The sequence below is a fragment of the Notothenia rossii genome, assembly GCF_949606895.1.
Source record: "Notothenia rossii genome assembly, chromosome: 1".
NCBI classification, from domain to species: Eukaryota; Metazoa; Chordata; class Actinopteri; order Perciformes; family Nototheniidae; genus Notothenia; species Notothenia rossii.
Window position 1 is genome coordinate 53,998,824 of NC_136912.1, and position 18,260 is coordinate 54,017,083.

Below are 18,260 nucleotides of genomic sequence, written 5' to 3' on the forward strand. Positions count from 1 at the left end.
ACATTTTAAACTGTATACCCCGGTTATCTAGGCCCGTTTTGTTTTATGTATACATGTCACACTGTGGGAAACGATATTTAGATATTTCTGGATGTATAACACATGTAGAATTTTTGACAATAAAGACTGAATTTGACTTTCGCGTGCTTGCATATTTTAACAAAGCTTTTCATTTTAGCCACACTGAATTTAACTAGAAGTCATGGCTTTGTTAATTACCAGTCTGATATCGTTTTACAAAGATGACAAGAAGAGTGTAGATAGAGGAGAGAACCACTACAAGTCAGGACACGTTACAGTGCAGCCTAGATGAAGGTGTGCTTACCGGTGTTGTCAGGGCTAGCATGAGGGACAAGGTTTATAGTGTCGGTGAGTAGTGATAGCAAGAGTACCATTAACCTTTTAAGACCGAGTTAATTTATTCACATTAATTCCCATCAACAAATCAATTGTATGTGTCACATGAAATCTTTATTTGGCAAGGCAAGGCAAGTTTATTTATATAGCACTTTTCAACACAAGGCAATTCAAAGTGCTTTACAAAAAATGAAAGACATTAAGAAAATGGCATTTAAAATCAGTCATTAAAAAGAAAAGCTAATAAAATAAACATTAAAAGAAAAAATACATGGATAAAAGTTACAGTGCAGTCTAAGATATGAATAGTTCAATTAAGAGCAGCGACAAAAAGAAAAGTCTTCAGCCTGGATTTAAAAGTAGTAAGAGTTGCAGCGGACCTGCAGGTTTCTGGGAGTTTGTTCCAGATATTTGGAGCATAATAACTGTACGCTGCTTTACCATGTTTAGTTCTGACTCTGGGGACAGAAAGCTGACCAGTCCCTGAAGACCTGAGAGATCTGGATGGTTCATCATTTAGCAGGAGGTCAGAAATGCATTTTGGTCCTAAACCATTCAATGCTTTATAAACAGCAGCAGTATTTTGAAATCTATTCTTTGACACACAGGAAGCCAGTGTAAAGACTTCAGAACAGGAGTAATGTGATCCACTTTCTTAGTGTTAGTGAAGAACAAGAGTAAAGACTTCAGAACAGGAGTGATGTGATCCTCTTTCTTAGTGTTAGTGAGGACTCGAGCAGCGGTCTTCTGAATCAGCTGCAGCTTTCTAATAGATTTTTTAGTGAGACCTGTGAAGACACCATTGCAGTAGTCCAGTCTACTGAAGATAAAAGCATGGACACGTTTTTCCAAATCCTGCTGTGACATTAGTCTTTTAATCCTAGATATGTTCTTTAGGTGATAGCAGGCTGATTTAGTAACTGTTTTAATGTGACTGTTGAAACCAATAACTAATTTAACCCGCTGACAAGAGAGGCCACCTCCGAAGATCGTGACTGGCTGAGGGACAGACTTGGGGGCAGGTTCTCAGGAATTTCTTGGCTTCTCTCCCCCGAGCCAGAAGAGGAACACTACAGCTTGGAAACACTTACTGTTCCTGAAATTATCAAATCTGTTGGGCATCAGGGACCTGAGGCAATTGTGGCAAGCATGGCATTGTCTGAAGAGCAACAGAGGGCAATTCAGGTGGCTACCACTGGTCAGCGAACCAACCCAAACTGGCATTTGTTCAGGAAAGGAAGGTTGACTGCCAACAACTTTGGAGCTGTCCTGAGGTCAAAGCGTGTGACTGCTTCCTTTATTGCCAGGGTGCTAGGGCAACAACAGGCCCTTGATGGTGTTTTGTCTGTACAGTGGGGGACTATGAATGAATGTGAGGGCGTCAGGGCATTCACCACTGCAACTCAGATGCAGGTCCATGAGTCAGATTTGTGGCTCTCCCTATCAGGATTGTTGGGGGCATCTCCGGATGGTCTGGTAGGGTCTTCCGCTGTGCTGGAGGTAAAGTGTCCCTACGGAGCCAGGGAAATAACAATTAGTGAAGCATTGCAAATCAAGGGCTTCTTTGTCAGTAAGGAAGGAAAAACATTCAGCCTGCGTGAGGAACATCCTTACTGGCACCAAGTGCAAGGTCAGCTTCACCTCACTGCAAGGAAGAAGAAATACAAAAATTGTGAATTGTTTTTAATTTACATTTACTCGCCTTTGCAATATTGTGATTGTTAGAGTGTTAGGTTTCCTGTCAGCTCGACTGTTGGGAAGATACAAAATATAGTTTCATGGAAGTCACACCGTCACATATACTGTAAGAGCATTAAGACATATAGTACATAGGCTAAAACAAAACATCTAAAGATATAACCTTGCACTTTGATAAGTCTCGTGAACATTTTCACTATTTTGACATTTTTATAGATGAAAATTGAACTAAAGAAATAAATGGTAGATTAATCCATATTGAAAATAGGTGTCAGATGCTACACTATATATTGTTATATTTCTTAATTAATTAAGATAAGATATTACTGTATTGATCCCAATTTGGGAAATGTTTGTGTTGCAGCAGCATAACAAGAAAAACAAAATATAAGTTATTATATATACAAAAGTATGTGAGGGATGGAATATTAAATTGAATATAAATGTAAAATGTACATGTGATTTTACGTCCAAGAGAAGCTATGGAGCAGAGAGTTCTCTGCCAGCCTGAGGTGATTTGTTATTAGTTCAATATGTCAAACTGATTTCCCTGACTACAATCTTTAGTTACATGGTGAAACGTTATGCTGCTTGTACTAATAAGACTTATCATATGAGCCACACAGGTTTTAATAGGATGTATTCATTATCTTTACTTATGTTGCGGTCTTTTCAGCAGCGCCATCTCTATAACGGCGATACAGTCACTACCCATTATTTACATTTCACCGTGACATGGACAAAAATGTAACGTCAGCTTACCTCATGGCACGAATACAAACTCTCCTTTGGAAAACATTGGCCGGGAAACGATAGAACAAGCACGTTTCATGCGAAGACCTGTGGCTGCAACCCGGAGCAAAGCAACAAACCATTGCGTAGCTAACTAGTAGCGCTAGCTTTAGCTAACGTTAGCCAACGAAACGAACTGCCGAGTAAAATTGGAAAACACTGGTAATTAATTTTTCTATAATTTGTAAAACTACTGTGTTAAAAACGACAATTTCAAAAATACAGATTCTAATGGTCAGATATAGATATACAGATACTACAGATAGGCAGGTACTTGCTTTCAAGCAGAACACAGGGGAAAACAAACTTAGCGGGAGTGTTTACGTGTTCGGCGTAATGACGTACAACGGCCTCGACAATTTCTGTAGTCCTATTCAGCCATTCGCTAACAACCATCGTTTTTCAGACACGTAAACTCTTCAAAAATCCCCAGTGGGGTCACTGCTGATGTATTTAATGTCGTAGAACAAAACGTGATTTATCTCCTAAATCTGTGTCAACCACAGACCTTATTTCGAGCTATTTTCCAAAACCCTATGGAAAAAATGCATTGCTTTTTGAGGAAGGAACCGGAAGTGCTAAAAATGCTAACTTACTTCCGGGTTTTACGACGCGTCACTGCGGTTCTCTATAGACGACCTACTCCATCACCATGAAGCATCCAGGAGTCTCAGGTCTTCTGGGTCGGGTCTGCTCTCTGTTCCGAGAATAACCACTAAACATGGAAAAGCAGCTTTTAGTTATTATGCCCCAACAATTTGGAACAAACTGCCTATCATGCACGTCCGCCGAAACACTTCCTATTTTTAAATCCCGACTAAAAACGCACCTATTTGCCGCTGTATTCTGTACCTGCTGTGTTTATTTATTTATTTTATTTCATTACCTTTGCATATTATGCCTGTTATTAAATGCCTTTTTAATAATGTATTTGTTCTTACATGTCTTTTGCTTTTAATCTGTAAAGCACTTTGAATCACTACTTGCTGAAAAGTGCTATATAAATAAAATTGCCTTGCCTTCAATGTTCACTCACTTACTTTCTCTATACCATACAGGGGTTCTGAATAAATCAGTAATTTTAGCACATTTCGCTGCCTTTTTGTTACAGGATGGGGGTCTATCCTTCCCCAATAATTAACCTTGCCGTCAGTTTCAGTCGGTCCAGTACACACTAATGTAAACAGCAGCGCGCTGGTCTCGTGAGAAACGGAGAGTGGAACAACCAATCACATCTTCAATATTCTCCTGAAATTGAAATGTGCCCATTCGCTAGTCTGACAGGTGCAGTGACGCGTCGTAAAACCTGGTTCCTTCCTCAAAAAGCAATGCATTTTTTCCATAGGGTTTTGGAAAATAGCTCGAAATAAGGTCTGTGGTTGACACAAAGTTAAGACATAAATCACGTTTTGTTCTACGAGATTAAATACATCAGCAGTGACCCCACTGGGGATTTTTGAAGAGTTTACGTGTCTGAAAAACGATGGTTGTTACCGAGTGGCTGAATAGGACTACATAAATTGTCGAGGCCGTTGTACGTCATTACGCAGAACACGTAAACACTCCCGCTAAGTTTGTTTTCCCCTGTGTTCTTCTTGAAAGCAAGTACCTGCCTATCTTTAGTATCTGTATATCTATATCTGACCATTATAATCTGTATTTTTGAAATTGTCGTTTTCAACACTGTAGTTTTACAAATTATAGAAAAATTAATTACCAGTGTTTTCCAATTTTACTCGGCAGTTCGTTTCGTTAGCTAACGTTAGCTAAAGCTAGCGCTACTAGTTAGCTACGCAATGGTTTGTTGCTTTGCTCCGGGTTGCAGCCACAGGTCTTCGCATGAAACGTGCTTGTTCTATCGTTTCCCGGCCAATGTTTTCCAAAGGAGAGTCTGGATTCGTGCCATGAGGTAAGCTGACGTTACATTTTTGTCCATGTCACGGTGAAATGTAAATGATGGGTATTGACTTTATCGCCATTTTAGAGATGTCGCTGCTGAAAAGACCGCAACATAAGTAAAGATAATGAATACATCCTATTAAAACCTGTGTGGCTTATATGATAAGTCTAATTAGTACAAGCAGCATAACGTTTCACCATGTAACTAAAGATTGTAGTCAGGGAAATCAGTTTGACATATTGAACTAATAACAAATCACCTCTGGCAGGCAGAGAACTCTCTGCTCCATAGCTTCTATTTTGTTTTTCTTGTTATGCTGCTGCAACACAAACATTTACCAAATTGGGATCAATACAGTAATATCTTATCGTAATTAATTAAGAAATATAACTATTATAATTAGTGTAGCAGCTGACACCTATTTTCAATATGGATTAATCTACCATTTATTTCTTTAGTTCAATTTTCATCTATAAAAATGTCAAAATAGTGAAAATGTTCACGAGACTCATCAAAGTGCAAGGTTATATCTTTAGATGTTTTGTTTTAGCCTATGTACTGTATGTCTTAATGCTCTTAGTATATGTGACGGTGTGACTTCCATGAAACTAATATTTTATATCTTCCCAACAGACGAGCTGACAGGAAACCTAACACTCTAACAACCACAATATTGCAAAGGCGAGTAAATGTAAATTAAAAACAATTCACAATTTTTGTATTTCTTCTTCCTTGCAGTGAGGTGAAGCTGACCTTGCACTTGGTGCCAGTAAGGATGTTCCTCACGCAGGCTGAATGTTTCTCCTTCCTTACTGACACAGAAGCCCTTGATTTGCAATGCTTCACTAATTGTCATTTCCCTGGCTCCGTAGGGACACTTTACCTCCAGCACAGCGGAAGACCCTACTAGACCATCTGAAGATGCCCTCAACAATCCTGATAGGGAGAGCCACAAATCTGACTCATGGACCTGCATCTGGGTTGGAGTGGTGAATGCCCTGACGCCCTCACATTCATTCATAGTCCCCCACTGTACAGACAAAACACCATCAAGGGCCTGTTGTTGCCTTAGTACCCTGGCAATAAAGGAAGCAGTCACACGCTTTGACCTCAGGACAGCTTCAAAGTTGCTGGCAGTCAACCTTCCTTTCCTGAACAAATGCCACTTTGGGTTGGTTCGCTGACCAGTGGTAGCCACCTGAATTGCCCTCTGTTGCTCTTCAGACAATGCCATGCTAGCCACAATTGCCTCAGGTCCCTGATGCCCAACAGATTTGATAATTTCAGGAACAGTAAGTGTTTCCAAGCTGTAGTGTTCCTCTTCTGGCTCGGGGGAGAGAAGCCAAGAAATTCCTGAAAACCTGCCCCCGAGTCTGTCCCTCAGCCAGTCACGATCTTCGGAGGTGGGCTCTCTTGTGAGCGGGTTAAATTAGTTATTGGTTTCAACAGTCACATTAAAACAGTTACTAAATCAGCTTACTATCACCTAAAGAACATATCTAGGATTAAAAGACTAATGTCACAGCAGGATTTGGAAAAACGTGTCCATGCTTTTATCTTCAGTAGACTGGACTACTGCAATGGTGTCTTCACAGGTCTCACTAAAAAATCTATTAGAAAGCTGCAGCTGATTCAGAACACCGCTGCTCGAGTCCTCACTAACAATAAGAAAGTGGATCACATCACTCCTGTTCTGAAGTCTTTACACTGGCTTCCTGTGTGTCAAAGAATAGATTTCAAAATACTGCTGCTGTTTATAAAGTACTGAATGGTTTAGGACCAAAATGCATTTCTGACCTCCTGCTAAATGATGAACCATCCAGATCTCTCAGGTCTTCAGGGACTGGTCAGCTTTCTGTCCCCAGAGTCAGGACTAAACATGGTAAAGCAGCATTCAGTTATTATGCTGCAGGTCCGCTGCAACTCTTACTACTTTTAAATCCAGGCTGAAGACTTTTCTTTTTGTCGCTGCTTTTAATTGAACTATTCATATCTTAGACTGCACTGTAACTTTTATCGATGTATTTTTTCTTTTAATGTTTATTTTATGAGCTTTTCTTTTTAATGACTGATTTTAAATGCAATTTTCTTAATGTCTTTCATTTTTGTAAAGCACTTTGAATGGCCTTGTGTTGAAAAGTGCTATATAAATAAACTTGCCTTGCCTAATAAAGATTTCATGTGACACATACAATTGATTTGTTGATTGGAATTAATGTGAATAAATTAACTCTAGGTTAACGGTACTCTTGCTATCACTACTCACCGACACTATAAACAGGGGTGCACATAAGTGGTACGCAGGTACGCATGCGCGGCAACAATCTGAAATGCGTACCGTCACTTGTGTCACAAAGCGCATTTGCGTACCGACGTACTTGTGAAGCTTTTCCAGAAGGCGGTTAGATCCCAAGACGACAGTCGGTTTCCGTGTGCACAGACAGGGCTGCTGTTAACGTCGGCCTGTACAGCAGCACTGCGCTAAAACAGCTGATCACAACGTTCACACGCTCTGTGGTCTCCCCCCCCCCCCCGTTGACATTCGCGATACAGAGGGCTTCATGGGAACTTTGAGGGGAGCCAGAAGTTGGAGTACCAAACACTGACTCCAGGTACTCATCTGAGTACCTCACTGAGAAAGTTGTGTGCACCCCTGACTATAAACCTTGTCCCTCATGCTAGCCCTGACAACACCGGTAAGCACACCTTCATCTAGGCTGCACTGTTTTACGTGTCCTGACTTTTAGTGGTTCTCTCCTCTATCTACACTCTTCTTGTTATCTTTGTAAAACGATATCAGACTGGTAATTGACACAGCCATGACTTTTAGTTAAATTCAGTGTGGCTAAAATTAAAAGCTTTGTTAAAATATGCAAGCATGCGAAAGTCAAATTCAGCTTTATTGTCAAAAATTCTAAATGTGTTATACATCCAGAAATATCGAAATATCGTTTCCCACAGTGTGACATGTATACATAAAACAAAACAAAAAGGGCCTAGATAAACGTGGTACACATTAAACAAAACAAAAAGGGCCTAGATAACCGGGGTATACAGTTTAAAATGTTAATATATTTAAAGTGTTCAAAGTGCAGTTTCAGTGCAAGTCAGTTGAAACGATCTTAAGTTGGCGTGACGTTGAAGTCGTGCGACCCTTCTGCTGTACTGGCTTGTAGTTCGTTTATACCATAACGTTAGCATTTCGCTTTTGGCGACTAGATTTATGATTCAAAAATTATAAAAGTAGGGTTGAGATGTGGAGATTATCCGGCTGAACAAAACGTGATCCCTCTCTTAAATGTGTCAACCACAGACCTTATTTCGAGCTATTTTCCAAAATCCTATGGAGAATTTGCATTGGTTTTTCAAGAAGGAACCGGAAGAAGTTGACTTCCCGGTTTTACGACGCGTCACTGCGGTTCTCTATAACGGGGCAACTTTGAACAACTTCACAAATATATGCCGCATTAATGGATTTGGCCTGCAGTCACCGCATCTGGGCTGAATTAAACACGTATTATTTTAGTCCTGTGTGTTTTTTAGATGCCATGTCAGCAGGCCACATCATATTATGCCAGCGTTGCGTTCACAATTAAGACATACAAGCCACAAACTGGCAATCGAAACATGCCCCACACACACACACACACACACACACACACACACACACACACACACACACACACACACACACACACACACACACACACACACACACACACACACACACACACACACACACACACACACACACACACACACACACACACACACACACGGAGGGCCAGCTGATCGCCGTGCAGCAATCAGCTGTTCCCGAGCAGAGAGAGAGAGAGCTGCTAGACACATCTGGTATTAATCCCTGTACCAGATAGCCTACTATACATGCTAACGGAGGCTAGACGTACGTTATTCACATGCTTATCCACACGTACGTTATCAACAGGCATATCTAACAAAGCACTTTCTAAGCAACGCCGCAAACCTCATATGCCGCCGCCACGTGAGCGCGTACTATGAGCGCACCTATGATACGTCGCCGTGACGTCTGACCATGCGTCTGACGTCTGACAACGTCGTGACGCCGCCTGTATGCTACGTCAACCCATTCAAAATTGATGGAGGCGTTGGCGCACGTTGACACGTTAGTTCTCCGCTCAGTCAGCTTAGTTCTATGTTCTTTGTCTCAAGTCACACCCCATACATTGGCACAAATCACACCTCATACTCACCTATGTCATTAACATTTCCACTATTCAACGCCCGGAGGCCGCGTGATGTCAATGAGGAAGTGTTTTCATGCACCTGCTGGAAGGTTATGGCTAGAAAGGATCCGTCTTGTGTAAAACTCTCGCGAGAGTTTGACTGAATGTCACGTGGCTGAATGTTTACGTCTGGCAGGCAGCCTTTCAGTTACGATCGTTAACATCAGTTGGCCACAGCAAATGATGGTGAGAAGCTAAACTATCTATTAATTATGTCAATGACAGGGAGTGTGATTGTTGAAATAGGGTGTTAGCGGTCTTGTTGGTGTTCAAAGAAGAATGACAACACTGTAGGATCACCAACACTATGGTTTATTTTTTATTCACAGGCAAGTCAACGTTGTCGCAGTAAGAGTCCCAAGATAGCTTCTGGTGCAATAAAATGTTCCCTTGCAGTGTTTTACTATTAAGTCTGATTTTCTCTATTAATATTGCTGCTGCATTAATGTGTATGTTGCATCATGTTACTGCTGTAGATGTGTTTCCGAGCCGCTCCGATTACAACGAGAGTTACAACGAGAACGTGACGTCATATTTACACTAGACGGATCCTTTCTAGCCATAACCCTGCTGGAGAGAAACATGGATGTATGGAGAGAAAACGGAGGGTCGCACTGGTAAACACATGACGCTGACTAATGTTTTGCGGGTTTAAAATGTTTATGTTTAGTCGAGGACGCAGCTTCGAGTCTAAAACACAGATGAGCACCACCGCTTTCATTTATAACTTTGGATTTCAGGTGTTCAGGTGTAGCTGCCGGTGGGCTAACGACAGCTAGCTAATGAGAGGAACTCCGTCAAGCAAGCTGCTTTTAACAAGAACAAGAGCGGAAGTGCTCAATGCGGTCGGTGCTCGGTGTTAACGAGGACCGCATATTGACTAGCTTATTGAAGAAACGTAAAAATACTGATGTTATACAAATCTGAGGGATTACTTAAAGATACATATATTTGGGAGATGTATTCATAGACTGGTTATGATTCGCGGTTATATTTTTATTTTAAAGTTTCTCACAGGAAGTTGGGATTTTGTTGTGCAACTTGATGTCATTTATCACTTGAAACACGACATTGGTATAATAGGGCAAAACGGTGTAAACAGCCAAACCCGGTGTATGTTTCCTTTAAGTAGTTGATGGTTTCCATAATGTTTGTATTGCTGTAAGGACATCTTATCTTAGACTTTAGAATCTGATGTAATCTAATGTCTCATACTCCCATGTCTCTGTGTGTCCCAGCAGCAGCAGAGTGGAGGTGTGTGTGATGAGGCTGTGTGTTTGAGCTTCAGGATGGAGATCCTGGTGGCCAAGCTGCTCGGGCTGCTGGGATTGTTCGGCTTCATGCTGGCGGGCGTGATGGTCCCAGTGCGCCTCCTGCAGGCGGGCTCCGGGGCCCTGAGGTACAGGAGAGCGCTGTCTCTTTGCAACTCTTTCGGAGGGGGGGTGTTCCTGGCCACGTGCTTCAACGCTCTGCTGCCCGCCGTCAGAGAGAAGGTAGTAACACACATACTGGGTGTTTCTCAATGTCGAGGAAGGCTCCTCCAGAGCCACTATTTCAAGGATGCTACGTTATCGAGTCCCGCCGAAGGACTGTTCCAATGTCCAGGATCCTTGGAATTGAAGGACTGAATCCTTCGTTGCAGGACATTTCGAGGATGCACCAGTGTATCCTCCGCGGTCTTAAAATCCCCACAATGCTTTGCGCACGGACCAATTTCCAAAATAATTGGAGGTAAATTTAAGACGGGGCCTCTCATATGACACACACTTGCTAGCCTGTCCCATTCTTCGTTCTCCGAATGAAAGGAAGGATTCTTGCCTAGCTTCTGAAAGACCTGACTCGGAGGGACATGTCCTACCAAGGAAGCGTCATCGACATTGAGAAACACCCACTGCATACACTACAGTTTGTTTAGCAGTGGCAGTTCTAGACCAATTTGACTGGGGGTGGGGGGGGTACCAGGCTGGGCCCTGTTATTTTCTGAGAGAGGCACAATAAATGCAGGACGAAAAAGACAAAGACAGTATGAAGTAATTGCGCATAAGAAAACAATGCAATACAGTTATTGGTACACATACTTATTTCAGATACTTATAGTTAAAGTTTTTATGCTCTAGGTCAGTGGTCGCCAACCAGTCGATCGCGATCGACCGGTCGATCGCGAGTGTGGTGCGGGGGCATCGAGGATCGTAAAAAAAAAGTAACAAAAGAAATAAAAATAAAATAAAAATAATAATGTTTGAAAAATATGTTTTTAGATGTAAACCTATCATCCACCACCCCGTTAGCAGGTGCCACTTGATTGACGTATATTTGAGACACCTCAATAATATAATACATTAACCGTACTTTACGTGAACCTCATCATGACACAAGAGACGACGGCAGGACTGTAATTTCCCGTGTTCAGTGAACGCAACAGAGGCAACACACCAGACCAATCAGAGAGTTGCATGGAAATACACGTGTGCTTGTGTCATTCAAGCTCGGCTCTGTGTGTGTGTGGCGATAGCGCATTTAGTGTGATAGAGAGGGAGTGAGGGAGAGAGAGGGACCGGTGCTAGCGGGGACCGTGATGTTAGCATCTGGTTAGCTAGCTGCACTAACGGACATAAGGCGCTGTTTCCACTACAAGCTGGAGGAGAGTCCTCTCCTGTCAGACTGAGCGGGGTCGCGAGACCCCGAGTAGGGGTCGCAAGATGATTACAAAATTAAAATGGAAAATAAAAAAAATTGATTCATTTTTTTAAATAATTTTTTTAAATGTTATTATTATTAATAATAACGTTTGCATAGAAATTTTCAGGGGCGGACTAGCCATCTGTATAATTTCCCCGCAACAAGGCTCCCCCTTTGACAATCCACTAGCGCAGTGTTTCTCAAACTTTTTCATACCAAGGACCACTTAACCAATAAAAAACACTCATGGACCACCTAACTCCACAAATATCCCAAAACAATTGGCCTGCTTACCCATTCCAACAGTATATAACAAATTAAAGCCTAATAATGACAGCTTAACCTTCTCTATATCGCCTCGTTCACACATTAATTAATTAAATCAACAATACAAATACAACTACAAATTGTATAAGCTTTTAGTTCAAATGCGATTTAAAATCCTCTCACGTTTTACACCTCTTATTATGAAATGTAGACTACATTTATTATGTAGTATTATTTTAAACACGAGTTTATGTCCGAGCCAACAGACTCACAGATTGTTGGCTACTGAGAGATATGCCCCCCCCCCCCCTGTCGACAGGGGGTCGCCAGTCTCTGGCACTGTTATTTTGTTGGTTGCGGGCTGAAAGGTTTGGGAACCCCTGAGCTAAAGGACTCTTGAGTGTTTAGAACAGTTTTGTCACAAATTATTCAAAAGATTATTTCCGCGGCACACCTTCATATCATCATTATAGTTATACAAACAATAAGAGAATAAATGAAAAACAGGTATGAAATAGCCTACTATATGGCAGTAAAACAAGAATACAGTTTAATGTGATTTGTAAAATATCCATAAAGAAAAAGAAAATCTGTTTACAGTTCTGTCTCATATGGGTGCTGAGAGAGGTATCCATAGATCTCTTCATGTTGCTCTCAAAGTGCACCAGATTTATGCTTTCAACTTCAATATTTAAAAAAAAATCTTCCCGGGGGAGCATCCCCCCGGACCCCCCTTGAGGAGGTGAGGTCCGTCCCCCAATAGCACTTTACCCCTGCCTATATGCCGTGAGCTGATTATGGAGCCTTCATTGTAAGAGTAATTCAGATGCAAATAGCCTATATAAAAGGCCTCAAATTGGAAGCATTGTCTGGGCCGTCTTTTCCACTCAATTCTGCCATAGGTAGATCTCGCCTTTCACCTAGGCCGAGGTCGGTGATCTTGGGCTTAAAAAGGTTGGTGACCACTGCTCTAGGTCCTTTTAGACCCGCTGGGGTTACATCTGAAAAATGAAAAAAAAAGTCATGTACAGCTTGAATAAAAAAAAATGCTATAAATGAAAAGGATTACAAAAATATTAGGCTTAAAGTCCACTTGTGACCATCGGGCGATGATATTATTAAGAAAAAAAGGCTGTCACTCAATGATCAATTTGGTATTTTATTTGGGATACTATTTATCCGATAAACAAACAAATTAATCTGCAAGCGCCGGATTTATTTTTGTACATAACTGCCGTGCATCCAATACACTTTTTAAAGATGTTCAGCCGTGCACGCTGTTACATACGTATTTTACTTACGCATTCACGGAGTCTGCAATCTGCTGCCAACATTGTTGGCGACTTTTAGCAGCCGCAAGGGTACTGCTTTTTTTAGCCTTAATTATGTGCTTCGAATCTTCAAATCGGATCATGATCACCGTCTGCTCCTCCACCGTGAAATAACAGTTTCTCCATTATTCCGATTGGTCGATCGCTCCAAATACCACCCCTTTTATGTGAACGTGCACCTAACTAGATAGGGGACGGCTGGGTTGAGTTAACGAGTTGATAACCCGTGTCATAGGACCACTTAGCGAGAGCGCGTTTGTTTTGGATTAGGTCAACCGGGTAACTCAAACATATCCAGGTTAGGTTGAACCGGCTTCGTCGTACAGGCCTCTGGTCTTTCTCCTTTTGATCTTAAGTTTGTGCTCTCCTCAGGTGGCCGACGTGTTCCAGAAGCTGAAGATCAGCAGCGACTATCCTCTGGCTGAGACGATGATGATGCTCGGCTTCTTCCTCACGGTGTTCGTGGAGCAATCTGTGCTCACCTTCAGGAAAGAGAAGCCTTCCTTCATCGATCTGGAGACCTTCAATGCCGTCGGGTCGGAGGCCGGCAGCGACTCGGAGTACGAGACGCCCTTCATCTCCTCTAACCTTGGCACGCTGGGGGGCGCGGGCAGTCACCGCTCCCACAGACACCAGCACAGACACTTCAGCCCAGCCAAGCTGGTGGGGGCGGGGCCTCTGCGGCTGGCCAGCCTGGTGCTGGCTCTGTCTGCTCACTCTGTATTCGAGGGCCTGGCGCTTGGCCTGCAGGACGATGGATCAAAGCTGACCAGCCTCTTCCTGGGCGTGGCTGTGCACGAGACGCTGGCCACAATGGCCCTCGGGGTGAGCGTGGCCAAGGCATCGCTTGGCATGAAGGACGCCGCTAAGCTGGGCATCACAGTCAGCCTTATGATCCCGCTGGGGATGTTGGTGGGGATGGGCATCGAGTCGACCCAGACGCTGGCGGGCAGCGTGGTGTCTGTGGTGCTGCAGGGATTTGCCGCGGGCACCTTCCTGTTCGTCACCTTCTTTGAGATCCTCTCCCGAGAGCTGGAAGACAAACAGGACCGGCTGCTCAAAGTGCTTTTCCTCATCCTCGGCTACACCGTGCTCGCTGCACTGGTCTTCATCAAATGGTGACACACAGGAAGTGCTTTACTCGATAAAGGCAGCAAAGTCCAGATGTAAGAGGCAAACAAATCTGCACCAGCTGGACTAACCCAACTAACTAGCTCAACTAACTCTTTATTGTCTTCAGCTGTGTCTGTAGTGTTAACTGTTTAGTTAAGAGAACTATGGGTAACTTCTATATATCAAATAATATATTTTATAAACAAGGAATGTATCTCAACCTTGCCTGAAAATTAAAATTAAAAATGTTAATGCAGGATTTGATATGTTTTACAAGACATAAGGGCACGAATTCAGAGGAAAAGGATCAGTTTTGAGCTCTGCTACTACAAACTGCTTTTTTTTTTAACGTCATACGTCAAACGCGTCATATTACGTCACATGGGAGAGCAACTTTCTCGGACTCGTTCTCTCCCCAATCCGCGGTAGTAGTTTGTAGTTGGTTTGAGCGGTTGTGATTTAGTGAGCTGGTATTTTTTCGGTAATGTTACATTGCATTTCACCATTTGTAATCATGGTGAGCTGAAGTTGCACAAACTCCAGCCTGTCAGGACATCGAGTCCACAGTTTCCCTCACGGGAAAAGGACCGGAGCTAGCTTTCGTTCCTGGGTGCGTTGTGCATCCACCTCCCTGCAGCACATACTCTCCACCGCTTTAGCAGGAAACCGTATTACATCTCTCTCCCCCCCCCTTGCTGCTCTCTCTCTCTCTCCCCTCCGGTACACAGCACCGTAAGATGTAGTGTGGAGTTGCATTAGGTAACGCTGTGGTGGCCGTAGGCCTACTGCTCCAGCCGTCTACTTTGTGTTTATTTCCCCCTGTCTGTGTTTTTTGTGTGGGCGTGGTGGCTGGAGCCTCCCGGCTCATCCTCCACTCACCTGCTGCAATCAGCTGTGCACCCTCCCCGACTACACACCTGTTTTCCATCAAGCCATTTACAACGGCATATCAAGGGAGGCTCCACAACCTTTCTCCGCCAGATCGTCAAGTATCAGCCGTATCTCGCGTCTCCCCTCCGGTACACCGCACCGTAAGACGTAGTGTGGAGTTGCATTAGGTAACGCGAGATACGGCTGATACTTGCGCATTAGTTTATGTTATGGATCAGTATCAACAGTCCTGCCAGTAACGTTACTATATTATCAATACTACTTTAGTTATAGCTTGATATATGATTGCTAACTTTACAATGTTGGGATGTGATTGACGGAGGCTTTTTTATGCGGAAGTGAAAATGTCTTACTAAAACGACGCCAGATGTCACTGTATCGTATATTTCTGTATATATTTTCTAGTGTATTCATCATTTTCCTACACATTTATTCACTGGTGTCTCTAACCTGTAAGTTGCTCTTTAAGGCTTTTCTGCACTTTTTATTTCCTCAATATTTTTTTTATCAGTTATCCCTCATGTTTCAATCCAAAGGTTCAGTGCAGGACGAAGGACTCAGACCCTTTACTTAGGCAGGGCACAACGCTGACTTTTAAAAGTGGTTGCCAGGCTGGCAACCAGGCATCAGCTTTTGGTTGCCAAAACTGAAAATATGGTTGCCATTTTTAGTCACCTTATATTTTAAATAATTAAGATACTATACAGTTATGCATCAACTTAATAATGAAAATGTGACACAAAAGAATGTTCAAATGCTTTACATTAAGTAATTAACACAATTATTTGAAACCTAAGTGGTAGTAAACTTGTCCACCCTCAATGGCTGGTATACAAAATACCAGTAGTGCAGCTGTTGTCATGTTCTTCACAGATCCCTCACAAATGAATTGAGCAAGTCACTAGTTTCTTGGTCATCCGTTGACTCCCTTTCAAATGTGGGTTCTCTTGACCTTTGTGCTGACCCCCACCACAGATCCATTGGCCCTTCAGCATTGAAGTCTTGGATTGGCCAGACTAATACATTTCTAATGTTAAATAAATGAAAACCATTCAGTTAAGAATTAGATATTATTTATTAATGCTGTAAATTACCTTTAATATGTGTAACTATGTTTAAAATGTGTTACCTTTTTATAGAAGTGATTATATTTTTATGCCAATATTTTCCTATGGTAAAGTTTCGTTTAGCACTTTTATTTTGGTAGTAATAAGATCGGGACTCTTATTTTGAAGGAACTTTTACCGGCAGTGAATGCACAACAGAGCAGAATGTACATATTAATATATATTTCGCTTCCCAAGACTTTACACATTTCCTCTTTGCTTTCGTTCGGGTTCACCTTGCGCTTTATCAGTTGAATCACTTTGAACATTCGTTTGAGATGTTGACGGGTTGGCCGAACTTTTTACCTCACAGTCAAACAACTTAATTTGCGTCGCCGTTTTTTGTAAAACAAATACACGGCGCACTGTCACTACCCGATCCGTACCCCTGCCCGATCTGTACTGCGCATGTGCGAAATGGTCCGCCATATTGGAGAACTCCGGAAGACAACCCAGGAAGGACAGTTGACACAGTGGCTTTTGGCAAAGCTGAAAAATAAAACGAGAGAGAGATGAGTTATTGTTATTACAACGTGACTTCACTATTATTTAACAACTCTTTTTATGGGGTTCTTTTATTTGGGGTTAAGTACATTGTCAGAATAAGTGAGAAATGAATTTAACTTCTGTTAGACAGCTATCATACTGAATAAATATTTACTGTGAATGTATGCAAAAATGTATGGCATATAGCTGTCTAACAGAAGTTAAATCCATTTCTCACTTATTCTGACAATGTACTTAACCCCAAATAAAAGAACCCCATAAAAAGAGTTGTTAAATAATAGTGAAGTCACGTTGTAATAACAATAACTCATCTCTCTCTCGTTTTATTTTTCAGCTTTGCCAAAAGCCACTGTGTCAAGTGTCCTTCCAGGTTTGCGGACCATCTCGCACATGCGCAGTACCGATCGGGCAGGGGGACAGATCGGGTAGTGACACGCACCACGATCGCGAGTAAACGTGCATCGCTTTCTGGCTCCGTAATCACACGAATGCACGTGCAACTTAAGTCTCAGGTTCCGACTGGGTCGTGGGTAATTTAACTACTGTGAAAGTCAAATAGAAAGAACTTTAATATATATTAATGCTTTTATTCTGGTGTTAAATTGTATTTCTGAATAAACCTGCTGTGTCTACAATAATCACACCGGGGCCTTTTCAAGGTACTCGACATATATATTTGAACATGTCCTCTTGTTTCTATACATTCTTATAGTTGTATGTGTTGATATTCTGATCTTGAACAGTTTTGTATTTATAATGTTTGTGCCATCTCATTGTTGTCTCATGTTCCTCTTGTAAATGTTTAAATTAAACAATTATACTTGCTAAAGTTTAGCTTGATTATTTTATGTAAACAGAAGCAGAGCAACAACGATGCTCCGATCGCCAATTTTGGGGCCCATCGCCGGAGTCAGTATCGGCCGATACCGATCGAGTGGGTTATGGGGATCTTCCATTTAAAGTGATGTTTAAAACTCAGTTAATGGGGCTCATTCACTGGTGCTTCCACGAAAAACAACCAACATAATTATTACATTGAAATGAAGTACATTATTCAAGTTTACATTAACTTTGGATAATAACACGGGAGAAATGAGCGGAAGCGCTCTCTCCCCCTCTCTCTCCAGCCTGTCAGTATCGTCTCATGCAGCTCACTGATCCAGTAATGAGTGACCCGACAGTGAAGAATAAATATATTTATAACTAGTTTAGCTTGTTCCCAGTGGCGTTTTTACATGTACAAAAACTTTAAACACCCTTATGAAAAAGATCGGTTTACATTTTAATAACCAAATAAGTAGGCTATGTGAACATAACCAATAACCTACCATAGCCAATAACAAATACATGTAGC

General features: G+C 42.0%; 1 protein-coding gene across 4 annotated transcripts; it reads left to right on the forward strand.

Annotated features, from left to right (window-relative positions):
• The first annotated feature begins 9,118 nt into the window (after positions 1-9,118).
• LOC307024302 (zinc transporter ZIP3-like) lies at positions 9,119-16,925 on the forward strand. 4 transcript variants are annotated; one of them, XM_079658344.1, is made up of 3 exons: positions 9,119-9,198; positions 10,251-10,505; positions 13,662-16,925. In XM_079658344.1, exons 1-3 carry the CDS (start codon positions 9,193-9,195, stop codon positions 14,409-14,411), a joined length of 1,011 nt encoding a protein of 336 aa, XP_079514470.1. In that variant the 5' UTR covers positions 9,119-9,192; the 3' UTR covers positions 14,412-16,925. The 4 variants fall into 4 exon arrangements, with proteins under 4 accessions (XP_079514470.1, XP_079514471.1, XP_079514468.1 ...); XM_079658345.1 differs by having other exon boundaries at positions 9,129-9,198; positions 10,254-10,505; XM_079658342.1 differs by lacking the exon at positions 9,119-9,198 and adding an exon at positions 9,230-9,629.
• The last annotated feature ends 1,335 nt before the right edge of the window (positions 16,926-18,260 follow it).

Bases quoted from the DNA above. Each gene is read 5' to 3' on its own strand.
- LOC307024302 (XM_079658342.1), top strand. From the start codon at position 9,603: ATGGAGAGAAAACGGAGGGTCGCACTG. The intron at 9,630-10,250 runs GTAAACACATGA...TGTGTGTCCCAG, and splicing joins GAAAACGGAGGGTCGCACTG to CAGCAGCAGAGTGGAGGTGT. The intron at 10,506-13,661 runs GTAGTAACACAC...TGCTCTCCTCAG, and splicing joins TGCCCGCCGTCAGAGAGAAG to GTGGCCGACGTGTTCCAGAA.